At 38.6% G+C, this 18,513-nt stretch overlaps 1 protein-coding gene across 1 annotated transcript; it reads right to left on the bottom strand.

Annotated features, from left to right (window-relative positions):
• Window positions 1–3,591: 3,591 nt before the first annotated feature.
• On the bottom strand, window positions 3,592–4,497 carry LOC131679355 (tigger transposable element-derived protein 1-like). Its single transcript, XM_058960069.1, has one exon. It carries the CDS (start codon window positions 4,495–4,497, stop codon window positions 3,592–3,594), a length of 906 nt encoding a protein of 301 aa, XP_058816052.1.
• Window positions 4,498–18,513: the final 14,016 nt, after the last annotated feature.

Here is an 18,513-nt window from a genome sequence, read left to right as displayed (position 1 = left end):
AATGGTCAGGTCAGTTCATCCATCTTTTATGAGATATCCATTTCCAATATACTGAGGACCTTTTTGTTTAGTAATGTTTTAACCATCAGGTTATTCGCCTACAATGCAGAACTATTCCCCGCTGGTCCTTTTGTCATTCCACAACAAATTGCTTCAATACACATAATTTAAATACTTCTAGAAATACTTCCCTTGCAACTACACTACTCAACTTGCAAATTATCGATTACTTTTATTTTTCAAATCAATCAAACTAGTACGTTGATAAAAATCTGCTTAGAATTAGTATTGAATCCCAAAATAAGAACACATTTTAGATTAAATATACAGATTGTGTAATATAGACTTAAGTAAAGCTTGGGCAAAAAATGGCCAATTGCCAAACAATCTAAAATACGGACAAAAAGTTCAACCACAAATAATTGCATTACAGTACCAGGTTGATTTCACGTAATCTATATCCTTTTATCGAATAATTTCATTAGTATATCGCACTTTTCCAAAAGAATTTAAGTTACAATGTTTTTTGCGTATATTTTATGTTTCAGTTTCATCGCCTACTACCATTACTTGCAAGCATTTTTTTACACTTATATCCAAGTTTTATAAATGTGTTGAACCAGCGAATAATACTATGTTTTGCTCTTATCAAAATATAACGTTAAATTTGAACTAGAAGCTCAAGTATCATTCTTTAATTTTGGCGTAAAGTAATCCTTGATGACGGTGTCATACACATAGCCGAACTAATTTGTATTATTCGAATAAAGATAATTATTTGTAAACACACGTACCAGCAACTAATACTAATTATTTGTTAATCTAGTCTTATATTGGTAAGTAATTGGAATAATTGATGAATTGATTAATCTAGAGATTCAGACATCCTTAAGTGAGAAGCGACAACCGCCTCTATTGTATGAATGTAGGCAGGCTCAATGTAAATGTATACATACTATAGATATATCTATGTATGCGTATTTCGACACAGATCTTTCATTATTAGGGCCTAAGTCGCAATGTACACCCAGGTTTTTACGCGGTTTTTTTGCGCGGTTTTTTGCGAGGTTTTTTTTACGCGGATTTTCCAATTAACGCGGTTTTTTACGCGGATTTTCAAATTAACGCGGTTTTTGCAAAAAAATAAGTCCTTTTGAATGCAAAAGACTTACTTTTTTAGAAAAAACCTATTTTAATCCACCTAGCGGTGCAATTGTGCCTTTCTCAATCATGAATCACGAGAATGTGTGCGTTGTTTATATTCATTAAAAACTTTTAAATGCATATATTACATTTTATTATTATACATCACATGACAACTATATACAGGAAAATAAATCATTATTCGAGTTCTAAAATTTTGAAAAAGAAAAAACAGCCATGGTAATATTGAACTGAAAAAAGGTGCGAAATCGGCAAAGTCCCAAAAAGTCGATTTTTACAAAAAAATTTTTTCGAGATAACATAAAATCTCGACGTTTCATGCATTTTAAAGATGTTTGGCATCAAAAATACGAATTCGATTTCTGAAATTTCATGGGGTCCCCCTTTGAAAAAAAATTAGAGTTCCGACTTATATGGGAATTTCATATGTGACCGGACGATTTAGTCTATATTTCCGGACCCATATAAGCGATCCGTACGAAATTTTATAGACATCTGTGGGGATATTATAGCTATCATTTGGGACTAAGTTTGTGAAAATCGGCCAAACCATTTCCGGGAAACTGATGTGAGTTCTTAAATTTTGAAAGATGGCCGCTTTTCCCGGGCACTTCCGGAACCATCTATGGTGGTCAGTCAACGTCAAGTTTGGTTGGCCGTCGGTGACCTAGAACAGCAAATTTAAGTTGTTTGAGAGACATTTTAGCGAATTTTTTACCTTTTTTGCTTCCATCGGAGTATAGGTTTGAATCACAATTTGCTATGTGATCGCACGCCACAACCTGTAACTCCGGAACCGGAAGTCGGATCAGGATGAAATTAAATAGCCATTTACGGAGACGCAATACCTTTCATTTGAGACCAAGTTTAGCCGAATCGGTCTAGCCATCTCCGAGAAACCGATGTGACTGTTATTCTGAATTTAGATACTTCCGCCGGGACTTCCGGAACCGATGATGGTGGCCAATGTGGCCAAATAGACTTTGAATGGATGTTAGTGACCTAATACTACAAACCGAAGCAGTTGTGGTCATATTTTGGAAAAATTTTCACCTTTGTACATTCATTGCAGAATTTCTTAAAATCGACATTTTCTGCGTGTTCGTACTCATCACTCTGTAATTCCGGAACCGGAAGTCGGATTCATTAGAAATTCAATTGCAGCCTATGGGAACGTTGCACCTTTCATTTGAGACTAAGTTTGTCAAAATCGGTTCAGCCATCTCTGAGAAAAATGAGTGACATTTTTGGTCACATACACACACATACGCACATACACACACATACGCACACACACACATACATACACACACACAGACATTTGCCGAACTCGACGAACTGAATCGAATGGTATATGTCACTCGGCCCTCCGGGCCTCCGTTAACAAGTCGGTTTTCAGAGCAATTGCAATACCTTTCTATTGAGAAAGGCAAAAAATATTCTAAGTCCTTTCAAATGCAAAGAACTTAAAACAATTTAAGCAGTTTTTTGCGCGGATTTCGCAATTTGCATGGTTTTTGCAAAAAAAAAATTCGAAGTCCTTTTGAATGGACTTAAAAGACTTAAAAGATTTCCGGAAAGATGGAAGAGACGGGTCTGGAAGGCTCCCTATGGCCCGCACCTCAACAATATGGGTATTTTTGGAATGGTCTTGATAAGTGGGATTTTTGACGCCATTTTGAAATCCAAGATGGCGACTTTCGGTTTGGTGAAATCCTTTATAACCCAATCAATATGGGTATTTTTGGAATGGTCTTGGCGAGTGGGTGCCAAATATGGATTTTTGATGCCATTTTGAAAATCAAGTTGGCGACTTCCGGTTTAGTGAAATCGTTTATAACCCAATCAATATGGGTAATTTCGGAATGATCTTGACGAATAGGGGCCAAAAATTGATTTTTGATGCCATTTCGAAATCCAAGATGGCGACATCCAGTTTAGTGAAAACCTCTATAACCCAGTCAATATGGGTATTTTTGGAATGGTCTTGACGATTAGGTGTCATAAATTGATTTTTAACGCCATTTTGAAATCCAAGATGGCGAGTTTCGGTTTAGAGAAATCTGATATAACTCAATCAACATGGATATTTTCGGAATAGTCTTGACGACTTGGAGACAAAGGTTGATGTTGTGGAGTCTTTGGAGACTTTCAGTTCACCGAAATCCTCTATGAACTAATCAATGATTTTTTCAGCGAAACGCAAAATATTTTTATGTGTTCATCCAGAAGAAGACGATGAAAATGGAAGTGATAGGAGAAAGAGAAACATGGTTTTGGGTTTGAATTGATTCAAATTAAACACATTGCTGAAAGTCAAGTAAATTCAACTGTTTAATTCAAACTATTTGTACTACAACTTCAACTTCGTTTTTATATCAGACTGTTAACAAAAAAATCAGTTCATTTCTTTTGAGAAAATATCACTTAATCGCTGTCGTAAATAACGCGGGCTCGTTTGCGTTTCAGCGGGTTGCCATGGGAATTTTTCTCCTCGTCGTTAAGCTGTAAGTCGTCGGAAGCTTTCTTTCCAGCTTTTACCAGCTCTGTGTACCGAAGTAAGCAATACTTTAAGTCGTTACGAAAAGAAACTGCCCGCTCGACGCAAGGATCATGAGTCAAAAAGAAGTCGGCGAGTTGTTCACCAAGCTGTAGCCCTTCCTCGACTTTACTCTCAGTAAATTCTTTTTCTTCATTTATGGTGCTTGTTGAATCGTTAATGTAATCTAGCAAATCATCATCATCGAAAAATGGTTCCTGTGTCATTTCGTCAATATCAGCGCTACAAAAATCATTGAATCCTTCTCCTCCAATAGCGTGGGCGAGCAAGAGAATTTCGCCTTCTTCGTCACCCACCGGCAACGAGGATTGCACGCAATCTGGCCATAACGGCTTCCAGCATGCATTCAACGTTGATTTCCTTAACTGCTGTTCTGCAACGTCAATGAATGCCACGCATTCGCGCATTGTAAAAAATTTCCATGCTTCTATTATAGACATTGCTTTGGCGGTATCGACTTGGTCCAGAATAAACCGAAACGTCGTTTTAATGAAATATCGCTTGAAGGTAGCTATTATGCCCTGATCCAGAGGCCGGATAAGCGACGTAGTATTTGGTGGAAGAAAGACAATTTTTACATTTGGGTGTTCGACCCGTAGATGACCAGGAGCATTGTCGATTATAAGCAGAACTCGGAACTCTAGTCCTTTCTCGAGCAGGTATACTTTAACTTCCGGTACAAAGCATTCCTCCAGCCATCTTCTAAAAATTTCTTGGGTAACCCAAGCTTTCGCATTGGACGTCCAATGTACTGGCAGTTTGCCGAAGTCCATGCCCTTCATGAACCGTGGTCGCAATGCTTTGTGTATGGACAAAGGCTTGAGAATTCGGTCCCCAGAGGCATTGCTACAAAGCAACAAAGTTATTCGATCCTTTGCTGTTTGAAACCGGATGTTGATTTCTCTGCCTTTGCTACATACGTCCGGTTTGGCATTTTTTCCAGAACAAGCCGGTCTCATCGGCGTTGAATATTTGTTCCGGATGATAGGATCCTTCCTCGACCAGTTTTGCAAATTCCGGTGAATATGCTTCTGCTGCCTCTTTATCAGCTGAAGCACTTTTCCCTTTTATTTGAACATTTTTGATAGAATGCTTACAGATAAAGCGGTAAAACCAACCTTTACTGGCAGTAAATTCATTTTTTTTTCAGTCAAACTTGTAGAGGCTTCTCCTTCCTTTAACTTTTCATAAAGCTTCAAAGCCTTCGCCATGATGCTCTCTTGGTCCGAGGGACATAGTTTCTGTGCATTATCTTCTATAAATATCAGCAATGCCCGTTCCATTTTACTCATGATTGGGTCGCGAACGTACGACTACCGTTTGGTGTGACCATCGGCACTGTTAACAGTAGCCGTCTGGATACAGCCTTCGTTTTTTTATTGTTCTCACTGTCGATTCACTCAACCGGAACGCTCTGCTGACGACCGCAATAGATTGACCCCTGACAAACATTTCAGAACCTCCAGTTTTGCCTCCAACGTGAGGGACTTTCTTTGTTTTTTGCATTTTTGAGGTGAAGATGCCATTTCGGACTGCATGTAGAAAAAAGTGTAATACATTAATAACCATGCAGGTCATCTTCTAAGGGCGATTTGCACAAAGATCCTTCAAATCAAGCTGTTCTAAAATTTACAGCAGCAGGAAAGAAAGGCAGATATAAAATAGTACTATCAATGCATAAATAATGTTCTCTATGTATCTACATATCTCGGGAAAGCTCGCAAAAGGTCCTAAGTACATTGACAGCCCTTCTCTATTTATTTTCCCTTACGTAATACTTACGGAGTGAAATTTTCAAATACATAATGAAAAACGACGGTTTTGTCTTTGCATATTATGCAAAGTTAAAAGGTAAATATTAAAGCTGCCGAGTTATTAACAGAAGAGAAAGTAAACAGTTAGGTTCTCAATGATCTTACGTTCTTTTGAAATACTTTCTTACCGGACGCGTACGTCACCGAAAACTTACGTCCAAAGCAAAATGTTTCAAATATGGTGATGGAAGAGAAAACAAACCCGAGAGTATGTACAGGGAATTTATTTGTATAGGAGAACATGTGTGTACGTGCCCATGTATCAATAAGCTTGGTCAAATACAGAATAAAGGATAAAATCTAATATGTCCATCCATAGCTTTGGTATGATCGCGTAGCATGTGTAGGTGCAATACGAAACATGAAAAGGACAAAAGCGGCCCCTACATGCGACAAAAATATTGTCAATAAAAATGTTGACAAGACTGCTTCAATACATCAATCCCATTTGATTTCTACAGCATCAATATTTTCAAGATGCCTTTGCACCATCAATATATTGATCAATATTTCGTTTATTGTCAATATTTCTGCTCGTGTAGGGACCGCAAAAAAGTGCACATCCGCTTCCACCTTTCTTAGAGTCATAGCTCAATCATATCTGCTGTGAGAACACAAACCAAATTAATCCGATTATTTTCACACATTCTACATAGAATAAATATTTATGGGCATTAATAACAGCGGTTTCACTTTTTTAGTATGTACTCTTCCCTTTCCTTTTTAACCTGGATCCAACACAGCTAAACCATCCAACTCACTAACACATATGTAGAGGTAAATGAAAACCGCTATTGCGTATTTATATCCTCAATTGAATAAACTTACCTAATTCTCACACGAAACAAATTGACGAGAGGGTGATTTATTGGCACTATTTCACTCTTCTTCGAAATAACCTAAGGGACCATTCATAAATTACGTAACGCTTTTAGGGGGGGGGGAGGGGGTACGACAGGTTGTGACATAGGGGGGAGGGGGTGTTAACTAGATCGTTACGTAACATGTTTTCATCGAAGAAAAAAAAATTTTTTCTTAGAATTTGTTACGTAACAGAGGAGGGGGGGATGGAAAAATTTGTGACAATTTGTTACATAGGGGGAGGGGGGAGTCAATTTTGGGCAATTTTTGCGTTACGTAATTTATGAATGGTCCCTAAGACAAGAAACGACAGCTGGCTTCTTGTTCTTCTTAATTTTCTCTACTAGGCCCAGAGATGATAAAGATGCGCGTAGCCAAAAGTTCCAATCAGTGTTGCCACAATTAAATCTGTACCGGGAGTTGAAAAATCGTTTCTATCTGTACTCTTCTATGGAAAAATCTGTACCAGATTCTGCACCCAAACAATAACAATGTTGTTTTATAAATATCATTTTTCTTTTACATATTTTTCATTCGGGGAAGCTAAACCAAACATTCTGACTCGGTTGTTTTATTTGAGCTGGAATTCCGCAAGAAACCAGTTAGAGTTCCGGATGAGTTTGACTGGGTAAATCCAATATCAGCTCCAGCTCAAATTCTCGCTCCCACTTTGTTTGTAACCAAAGGTGGCCAACAGGGTGGCGGCGAGAAGCTGAGATGGGGCTGGTAATATCAATAGGATGCGAGAAACCTGCTTGCAGGAATTCAAATGGAGCAGGTCAGAGCAAACGTATGCACTCCGAGAAGCTTTGCTCTGCTTTCACTTAGACATCATCCCTTTGATTTGCTGGAAGCAGGTTTCTCGCATATCGCATTTCAATGTCAGCTTCAGTTCAAGCTCAATCAGTACCAGCTCCACTTCAGATTCTTCCCATCCCTGCTGCCTAACTCAACGTTTATCTGCTGTTTACTGGGATGCATCGCAGGGTTAAATTATTTTTCCTAGCTGTCATGTGAAAAAATCTGTACTATTCTGTACTTTTTACAAAAATCTGTAATCTGTACCGTACAGAATCTGTACCGAAAATGCTTCAAAAATCTGTACCTTTCCAGATAAATCTGTACTTGTGGCATCACTGTCCAATCGAACCCAAAACTACGGTTTCAAACGAGCAATATAAACAAATATGACGGATTTAGGAAGTAACTCGTGGGGAGTATTGAGATTGAAATAAAAAGAAATACATGTAATTATGATTACATACGAACAGTGTAAACTTTATAGACATACATTCTAAATAACTTTTATGATACAAATATAGTACGAGTTAATTTAAACAGATTTTAAACATTACAAAGCCATTGATCGATTGTCTAGTCCCTCATTTTATATAACTGGTAGATGCAAAGTCTGAACGTTACAAACATAGACTAGTTTTCTTATATTATTGTGATATTCGTCATAGATATTAATTTAGAATTGCATCAGCAAAGTACCAACTGTGCGACAATATTGCAATTACTCATTAAGTGTATTATTGATATATCCTCTCTAGTGCAACGAAAAACATTTACACAGCCTCAGTTACGTCAATGTACTTTCGAGTTGCATGATATAGTGTTTACGAAATATTTCTCAAAAGAAATTCACCAAGCTTTCATTAAAACAACAAGTCACTCGCTATTTACACAGAACTCCTGGTTGCCAAAACTAGCGACAAAATAACTTGGTAAACCGTGCAGCTAAATTCACTATTTTTCTCTCCGCGTGTCTTTAAATTTAAAACATCGTCTTTGACTAGGCCCTACCGTAAATTTGACAACAAACGTTCATCGTTCCCAGATTCCTTCTGCATGCTTTTCACAATTGCTGAAAATAATTGTACCTCAACCAAGAATATACAACACTAGTTGCATTCAAAAATAAAATACTTTTATTCGCGTCTCTCAATACAAGTAGCTATATCGTTATTCAGTACTTTTATTCAATTTGTATGAAATGTTGATGTGTATAAGAAGTACTCAGAATAAATTCAGCAGCACTGTTTTTCATCCCATTTGTAAATATTATGATTGTCTTCTCTTATCTTACACCGAGCAAAATTTACATTGAATTTCCATAAAAACGTCTTATGACTTTCAGACATAAGGATTTTAAATGAATTTTATAAATCTGTCTTATGATTTGGAGGGGAAATTTTCCAAATCCATCTGTTATTATTTTCATAAGACAATCTTATGAAATTTATGAAAATATCTGAATGAACGCCATGGGTGCCCATATTGGAAAATTGCTGACATTTATAAGTAGAAAACATAGTAGAAATAACGATTTCCATAGAACAGTCTTATGATATTCATTACAATGTTCGAATGAATGCCATAAGTTTTTTATTTATTGATATTATATATAAATATATAAAAATAATATATATATAAAAAAAGAACATGGCTGACATTTCTCGAGCATTTTTAGTAGACAAAAAATCAACAGTAAAAATCAACCTTGAGAGGATATTCGGTTTTACACCAACCGACATAACCCCACAAATGAGCCGGATGAACTTCGTTTAACAATTCTCGGTGGTTTGAGTACATGGGAGTTACGTGAGTTTGAATGTAACAGATGGGCACACGTTGCACTCCAACTCACGCAACTGACAAAGTAAACAAATCACTGAGAATTGTCAAACATGAACGTCATTTCTCATGAGTTCATTCGTGTTGTCATCTTGTAGAACTCATTTCGGGACAAATTAACCGCCAAGTAAAGATCCCTTCAAAGGATTGAAGAGAAAACTCTCATTAAATATTAAAATTTGTACATAATGAGCAACGCTTCGTCAATATTTCTTGGGAAACTGGGCTTAGACAACTGGGAAACTGGACTTGACAACTGAATGATAATGATTGTTACTTCTCAAATGATTTTAATAATTATAAAATACGCGTCAGACACTAATTATATGCGCAACTTATTTCATTTCAAATAATCGGATATCTTCTGTAAAAATCATAACTATGTAAACAGATTTAATGCTCACAGAAATTTATTCAATAACATAAAAACAATTTAAAATTGTTGCAATTTGACTGAAAATCTCACTTCTTTTGTTTCAAATAGCGGTAATCAAAAAGTGCTGAAACTATTAACTCCTGGTTGGCCATCAAGGCCAGTACTGAATTCATAAGAAACAATTATGAACTTTTCACAAAAGTGACGTTTATGAAAAACAAAATACAATTTTATAGAATCAATAACAGATCTCATATGGGTTTCATGAGAAAAACTTATGAAATTCTTAAACACATATATTGGAGCGAAGTCATTAGACTGTTTTATGAAATACATTATTTGTACGTCTATGGAGTGCATGAATAAAGATCAATGAATTCATAAGCCTGCCTATGACATTCTAAAGCGTTCAATGACATCGTCAGAAGGTTGGTTCATATGCCGAGACTTATGAAATTCTCAGATGCTTTTTGCTCAGTGTAGGAAACCAAAAATAAAAAAAAACTACTTAAAGGAAAATCCTACTTAAAAAGAAAGGCTACGTAACGAAAACGAGACGAGACAACTGGCTTTTCATTTTTCATTTTCTCTTGGCAACGTGCCCTACTGAAAAATGTTTGACATTCAATGAGTTAGATTAAAAGTGCTGCTGTTTTGTGTATGTTGTTCCATTAAATAGACACAGCGCATACATTTTTTCGGCATCCATATTTTTTATCGCAACTCTGTTTACAAATTCAATGGAATTAAAACTAAAGATCAGCACAATTGCATTATATTCTTTCAATCAAGGAAAACAATTTCTACGAAAAATTAAAGTTGTTCAACATTCATCATTGCATCAATCCATTAAGTTGTTCCAGTACAGTTTACTGTTACAGGTGTCAAGTGTTCATTTCCAGTTTATTGCTGCAGGTTTCAAGTGCTCATTTTCGTTGAACTGGAAGTCGCCATCTTAGATGTCAATTTCTGGCACCTATTCGTCAAGACCGGAAATTGCCATCTTGGATTTCAAAATGGGACTCGTCAAGACCATTCCGAAAATATCCATGTTGATTGGGTTATAAAAGATTGCGCTAAACCGGAAGTCGCCATCTTAGATTTCAAAATGGCTTCAAAAATCAGTTTATGACACCTATTCGTCACGACCATTCCGAAAATACCGATATTAATTGGGTTATAAAGGATTTCACTAAACCAGAATATCTGGCACCTACTCGCCAATACCATTTTAAAAATACTCGTATTGATTAGTTATAGCGAATTTCACTAAACCGGAATTCGCCATCTTAGATTTCAAAATGGCGTCAAAAATCAATTTGTTTATTTGTTTATTTGTTTGGTATAATTTCATCTGACATAGATTGTCTTAATGAAAACTTAAAACTAAAGGTTAAAACTAATCAAAAATTTAAACATTACGAACAACACGAAAATTATCAAGTACTCGTTGACGAAACACATTAGTCGACACATTAAAATCAAAGAAATCAGCAAGTTCGTTGAATCTCGAGCAAACGAATCGAAGTGGGTCGTGCTGTCCGTACTGTGTATTTCGTGACTCCAGGAACAAGAAGTTACGACGACGAAGTTGTCTCTCAGGAGCGTACAAATTAAGCCGAGTAAGCAGAGCAGAGCTGTCAATATCGCCTGTGAGTAGCTTTGCAGCGAATAATCCCTGTGAGGTGATCCTTCGTACCTCCAGCGACTCGATGTCTAACAGACGGCAGCGTTCCTCGTATGGCGGCAAGTTAATTGGGTCACGCCACGGCAGAAACCGCAAAGCGTACTTTACGAATTTTTGTTGAACACCTTCAATCCTGGCGATCCAGTTTGCATGGTAAGGGCTCCATATTACGGCATTGGATTCCAGCAATGAGCGTACAAGCGAGCAGTACAATGATTTTAAACAAAATGGATCACGAAACTCCCTAGCAATTTTAAAGATGAAACCCAATTGTCGGTTGGCTTTTGACAGGATATCGTCATAGTGGAGTCTGAAGGTCATTTCACGATCTAAAGAAACGCCAAGATCCTTAACACATTCTGTCCTAGTAAGAGAGCAGCCACAGATTTGGTAATCATAAATAATGGGCAGAGTTTTCCGATGGAAGGAAATTATGCTGCATTTTGCAATACTTAAGCCCATAAAGTTTTTTGTGCACCATTCCTCAAACAGATGCAACATTCTTTGTAACTCCAGGCAGTCGAGAAGGCATTTAATTATTTTAAAGATTTTCGTATCGTCTGCATAAAACAGACGACAGTCCGATGGTAGTAGCGATGCGACATCGTTTATAAAAATTGAAAACAGTAGCGGACCGAGGTTGCTGCCTTGTGGAACTCCCGACCGGTTTGTGAACGATTCAGAAGTTGTCGAGCCGATTCGGACCTGTACAGAACGGTTTGTCAGATATGATCTGAACCAAGCAACACTAAACGCTGAGATGCCGAGTCGCTGCAATTTTCCTAGGAGTATTCCATGATCCACTCGATCGAATGCTGCTTTAAGATCCATATACGCCGTATCTATTTGCCACCCAGCATCCATGTTCCGCAAACAGTTCGAGGTAAACTGCATAAGGTTAGTGGATACGGAGCGCTTTGGGTAAAAGCCATGTTGTTCACTATCAATATAACTTTTACAGCTGGCGAACAGAGTGTCGTTCACGATTATTTCGAATAACTTTGAGCAGGCACACAAAGAAGTAATTCCACGATAATTAGAAACATTGCGTTTGTCACCTTTTTTTAGAACTGGAAATAAGTGGGAAAATTTCCAGCGTGCAGGGAACTCACATTGCTGAACCGAGAGATTAAACAGCATAGCCAGCGGATTACAGAGAGTGAGTGCACATCGCTTTAGCACGGATGACGGTATACCATCAGGGCCAGCAGCAAAGGATAACTTCAATTTTTGCATGGCAGTCGATACCATGCTTTCAGTTATATGCGGAATACTGTAGTCAAACACGTCACGTGGCATTTCCCGAATAGCTTCTTCAATCTGCATCGAGGTGGCGGAACTATCGTGGAATACCTGCTTAAAATGTTCTGCGAACAAATTGCACTTTTCGCTTTCGTTGCAGGCAGTTGCATTTTCCAAAAACATGGAGCGAGGCAGGCCAGTTTCCTTTCGCTTTGAGTTGACGAACGACCAAAACAGTTTGGGGTTACGACGAAGGTTGTCTTCTGTACGCTTCACATGTCGATTGTAGAGGTAGTGGTTGTAGTGACGATACCGGTTGCTTGTGATGTTCAACTGTTGTTTAAAATAGGGTGAACGAGAACTGCAATATTTCCGAAGGGCAGCCGATCGTGCTCGCTTGAGCGCACGTAATCGTCGATTCGACCACGGTGGTTTTTGCGGGGGTGGTTTAGCTGGAACAACACTTAAGACAGCATTCTCCACAATGGCGCTGAAATGTTCTACTGCCTCATCAATGCAGGTAGACGATTCAATGAAGTGCCAATTGATGATAGATAACATAGCATTCAATGTGGCGTAATCGGCTCGGCGAAAGTCCAAAAAATTAGTAACAGTAGCCTCTTCATAAACAATTTGAGTGGGCATACTAAATGTAACAGTAAGAGCAGGGTGATCAGCATCGAGATCAATTAAAGGTTCGATGGGCGAGGACACGGTAGTGACTGGTAAAGCAGTATCATTTGCAAGAACAAAATCCAAAAGGCGTTCGTTCCGATTAAATATGGTGTTAATCTGGGTGAATACTTGTAGGTTGAACCCGTCGATAAGAGCGCAGCTGCCGGCCGGCATATGCGAGAGCAGTGGGTCAATGAACGGTAAGTCTCTCTCAGGAAAACGCCATTGCAGGTTTGACTGGTTATAGTCGCCAAATAGAATGGCAGGAGTATGGATGCCAAATCGGGATGACACTGACCCCAACGATTCTAAGTGATCATTAATACTCACCGCGTCGAATCTTCGGTCTGGTGGCAGATATATAACGCCGATGCTGAGTGTATTTTGCGGTAAATCAACGATAACCCACAGCTGTTCAAGGGTATTAGAAATGGTGGCGGGATCAATGTAGGAATTTAATTTCAGTGATACTGCCACCAAAACTCCTCCGCCGCGAGTCTTACGGCTGTTCAAGTGGGACCGATCAGTTCTGAATACGGCGTACTGATGTCCAAAAAGTTGTGCAGAATGACACTTATTCGTCAAGACCATTCCGAAAATACCCATATTGATTGGATTACAGATGATTTCACCAAACCGGAAGTCGCCATCTTGAATTTCAAAAAGGCGTCAAAAATCCATATCTGGCACCCACTTGTCAAGACCATTCCAAAAATACCTATATTATTGATTATGTTATAGCGAATTTCACTAAACCGGAAGTCGCTATCTTGGATTTCAAAATGGCTGTTAGCCGACCGTACTCGGCCTACATGCGCACCTTCCATTCCAACACATTGGTCCTCGCACACCAACTCAGCCAACAATGAAGCATACCTGGAGGTAACAGGTATAAACACACTGTGAAACGTCATCGCAGTGAGTAAGCAATTATCACAATTTGATCGCGTAAACAAGTGTATTGAACCTCCCAGAAAACTGATTCTAAACTACCCTAATCTAGTGCTACTTAATTGCCTTAAATCTAACTTAGTCTAATGTAGTCTAGTGCCTAGAAACTACCGTATAACTACAACTAAAGTCGGTAAGGATTTAATGCCAATTTATTATAAATATGTATATTACAGACTACTCTTAAAATTAGGATAGCGATAGCAGTTACCCACTAGCGGGAATCCGTGGTTTATATTTTGCTAAAATTCGACCTAAATCGCACCAGAATTTCCGTATCGTAACCAGATAAACGAAATACAGTAGGCACTAAACGTGAGTAAATATTAAATATACTTATATCAATAATTCCAATGCATACAAACTAAATATGAATATGCATTCAAAACTTAGCTTAACTTATCTAAACTTACATCTAGATATATTTTCATTATATATATACGATTACTAAAGTTAACTAATCTAAACCTATGTTACGCTAAAATGTACAGTTAAACTAAACTAAGATTCATTTACTTTCTCAATAGGAAAATTATAATCTCCCGTTACGAAACCCGAGTGTTTTATTGGAGATTACAATTGCGGAAATACCCTGCTGTTACTCCGTTGGCCAAAGTCAACAATGGCGTCAAACAAACATTTCTGGCACCTACTCGCCAAGACCATTCCAAAAATACCCATATTGTTGAGGTGCGGCCCATAAGGAGTCTTCTAGACCTGTGTCTTCCATTTTTCCGAAAAATTTTTAAGTCTTTTGCTTTCAAAAGGACTTTTTTGCAAAAACCGTGTTAATTGCGAAATCCCTGCAAAAAAATCTTCCAAAAATATTCTAAGTCTTTTGCTGAGTGTTTTTTGCGCGGATTTTCGAATTATCGCGGTTTTTTACGCGGATTTTCCAATTAACGCGGTTTTTTACGCGGTTTTTTTACGCGATACGTATCCCCCGCGTAAAAAAACCTGGGTGTACTCAAATGGAGAAAAATCAGTTTCAATATTCGGCGATTCTTTTCTAAAATTCTTCATTAAATTTAATGTAGTTTTTATTGTAGGTATAAATTACTTTATGACTACGTTTTTCCTGAAGCATCTTTGGTTAAAACTTATGACAATATAACAAAGAATTTAATTCCTATGTGCTTTTAGTGGGTAGAAGCTTAAAAAATTGCTTACGCCCAATTTGCATTCCAGTCGTGATTCCGCCCTTCAGCAACCACAATTTGCGAAAGGGCTAAACCGTGAACATAATTTTCAGAAGGGCGCGGTAAATGGGCTAAACTGACTCTGTCTTGCTGGGTAGGGCTGGGTAAATGGACGAGCTTGACGGTATACTTTTTAATAGGGCTCAGCAAATGGGCGTAGAGAAACCCAATGTCAATGCGTGTGCATCTTTTCTTCAAATTTCATGAAAATATCGAAATATTCAAATGTTTATGTACAACAACTACCGAGTAGACATGATCATAGTAGATATTGCTTATCATTTATATAATAGAACCGCCGTTTAAAGAATAGTTTTGTGAATAATAATCGTACGCCCCGGTTGTGTGTAAAAATGTAAGTATAGCCTTTATATTCCATTTGAGAAGAAGGGCCTAAGTCGAAATCTCGAAGAAAATGCATGTTTCGCCGTTTTGTTTTCTTTAATTATAAATTGAACTAAAAACCATTTTAGCTAATTTTCACCTCAATCTTGTAGCATTTTTAGTCGCCTAATGTCATAATAGCGAAAACGCAGTTTGTTTCCATTGGCGATTTAAGCCCTAATGAAAGATCTATGTCGATTTCACTATAGCAAATATCACATTTACTCGGACGAGATGCTGCTGTTACTGTCTCCAGCTTCTGGACAGAGCTACTAGTCGCTTTATGTGTGATTTTCGGCAAAATATTGTCAAAGTGGTGGGATTTCGAAACCATCGGATTTTGTGTCATCGCGGTAAAATAAGTCTCACAAAACAGAAGAACTGCGACGTCTTTCAAACTGGATGGTTCAATTCAGTACCGGAATAAAGTACCCAGTTTTATTCCCATATATTTGATTCATTTTCATTTTGCAGCGTTTTGTGGGGTAATGAGAGCGCAAGTCCGTCCATTCCCGATGATAGGAGGGGTAATGGCTGAATGGTCCATGCAGACCACAAAAACACCATCGGAGAGGATCAAGGTGCAGGTTGGGGTATGGGTATAAATGTATGTTTGACGAATAACTGCGCTGCAGAATGTGATAAAAAAGGGAATTGAACAGTACTGTTCTTGGCTGTTCATAAATAAAAATATGGTTCTCCATAAGGTTCGTTATCAAATATTTGTGATTTATTATTATGTAATGTCAAGTTATTAGTGTTGAATAGTTCTCTTTAGCATAGTTGTTTTCTCAAGTTTGCGAGATCGTAAGTGGATTACCGCGAAAGGCTCAAGCGTTTGTATGTTTACGCTTTTATCGCGTGTTCCAGCACATATGTGACTTCGCGTGTATAAATTCCATATTGTAACCATATGGCGATTTGCATATTCGCGTGTGTTCATGATTCACGCGGATCGTGAATAGGATACTTAATTTTCAGTTTCAGGTTCAGATTCTAGAGGAGAGGGAGTTCCCCCATATCACTAGAGTTCCCGATAATGTCGCCATGGAACGTGTTGTCTAGTGGATACCAGCGTTGTTTTTGATTGGTTCAAGATTGAGACCGCGATTGTAAATTCATAAATGCTAGACGGTTCACTTTATCACTGGGGTTGGGAGATCGCAAGCGTAGGTATGTGTGGAGGATCGCAAAAGGCTGCCAAAGATCATAATGTGGATTGTCATGTTTGAGAGTCTTGGCATGGAATAGGTACTTCACTTTTAAAAGAGCCCCAACCCAGGGCTCATCATTAAGCCCAGAGCACCACTAGAGAGAATTTCGACCATGGCTAAGTGAGTAATAAAGGTCGCCTAATTAAATACTAAATTTGATCACAATGCAGCTTAACTAAAAAGAAAATTGTCGTATTCAAAGTTTCTATGTGAGATAATGACTGTAATACGGCTTTTGTGAAAAATACCCCGTACCACGTTAAGGTACAGTATCATGTGTTATTCCCAGATATTTGATAAGTTAAAAATCGCCATTTCCCAATTTCTGAAACATCCTACTAGGTGATTTGCTACTCGCCGCGAATAACCAAGTGTGAACGTAATTGTATCTCGTATGAACTTCAAACACTCCATCCAACTAAAATCGCATAAATGTTCGCATACCATCAGCTTGTAGCACCTCAGAGGTCGCTTGATAAAGATTTATCTGCCTGCAATATGTTTGAGCATTCATGTTGTCTTTCCACTAGCTGGGCAGACAGCCAGAGAGGCAATTTGTGCAGCAAACAGATTATCGCTGGAGAGCACTGGAATAAATCTCATCTTCCCCGTAGCGTATTTGAGGTTATGATATCTGGCTGAAACCCACCTTCGACGCGGAGTTGACAATCTCGCGAGCAAAGCAAAAAAAAAACGAAAATACGATGCCACCAATGCACCAGTTGCAGATTATCTCCATTTTTTCCAACAGCCGCAGGCCGATTTATATTACCACTCGGACGCCACGAGTTGCTTGTTAAAATAGTTCTCGTATCTGGTCGTTGAGGCCGCTTCCACTGGGCACCGGCTGTGGTCGTTTGAAAGTCAACCGAATCGTCAGGTGACGAACTGCCGCGCTGCCATCGGCCGCCGATCGAGTCGCAGCTGGTGGCCAAAAAAGGACAAACGAATCAGTGTGTGCTCGAGTGATATATGAACATGCGGCGAGTATCGATTCGATAACTCGAGCGAGTGGCGGAAAATGCACTCCATAAGTTTTGCTACGGACTTTGGTCGGTTGATTGAATGTGATCACGGTGATCCATCCGATATGGCGAGGACAGATGCTCGTGGTATTTTACACGGGCTTTAGATGTTAGATGCTTGTAGTAAGCATGTTTGCACAATTAGTCGCATATTCCACGGGTTTAGTAAATAAGGAGCGACTTTCTTTTCCAATTGTCCAATATTTAATTAACCCGTACATTTACGCCGGAAACAGCATACCGACGGGCACAACGTAGTAAATCGGTTTGACACGTTAGGTCAACAAAAGCAATCGGAATTCAGTCCAACAAAACAGCATCAGGAAATTGTTTTCTACGGCTCTAAAAGCGATCAACCGGATTCGGTCTAGCAAATCTCGTGCCTCCAATGGCATAAAGAACACCGAACCCAAGAGGGATAGGGTTAATTTTCAATCATGTGTACAGAACAATTTGCACGCCACATTTGTCTTACCGGGCCTCCTAGGTTCTGCCGCACGATCAGACGAGTGAAGCAGCAGTAGCTTAAACCGAACAGCTGGACAATGAACCAAATAATCCTAGCCGGGTTGGCGTGTGTCCGCTTTCTTCTCCACCGTTCAGCAGCCAACTGATGGACAGAATCAATTATGCTCTCCCGGGAGATCAATAGAAATAGATCTGGGTCGAATCGGGCCTAGTCTTGGGGAAAGAGATTTTCATTAACCCGCGAGTGAAGAAC

The sequence above is a fragment of the Topomyia yanbarensis genome, chromosome 2 (genome assembly GCF_030247195.1).
Source record: "Topomyia yanbarensis strain Yona2022 chromosome 2, ASM3024719v1, whole genome shotgun sequence".
NCBI classification, from domain to species: domain Eukaryota; kingdom Metazoa; phylum Arthropoda; class Insecta; order Diptera; family Culicidae; genus Topomyia; species Topomyia yanbarensis.
Note: the sequence above shows the minus strand (reverse complement) of the source record. Positions and strands in the feature narration are given on the sequence as shown.

Excerpts from the sequence above, each read along its gene's own strand:
- LOC131679355 (XM_058960069.1), bottom strand. The coding sequence starts at position 4,497 with ATGGACTTCGGCAAACTGCCAGTACATTGGACGTCCAATGCGAAAGCT.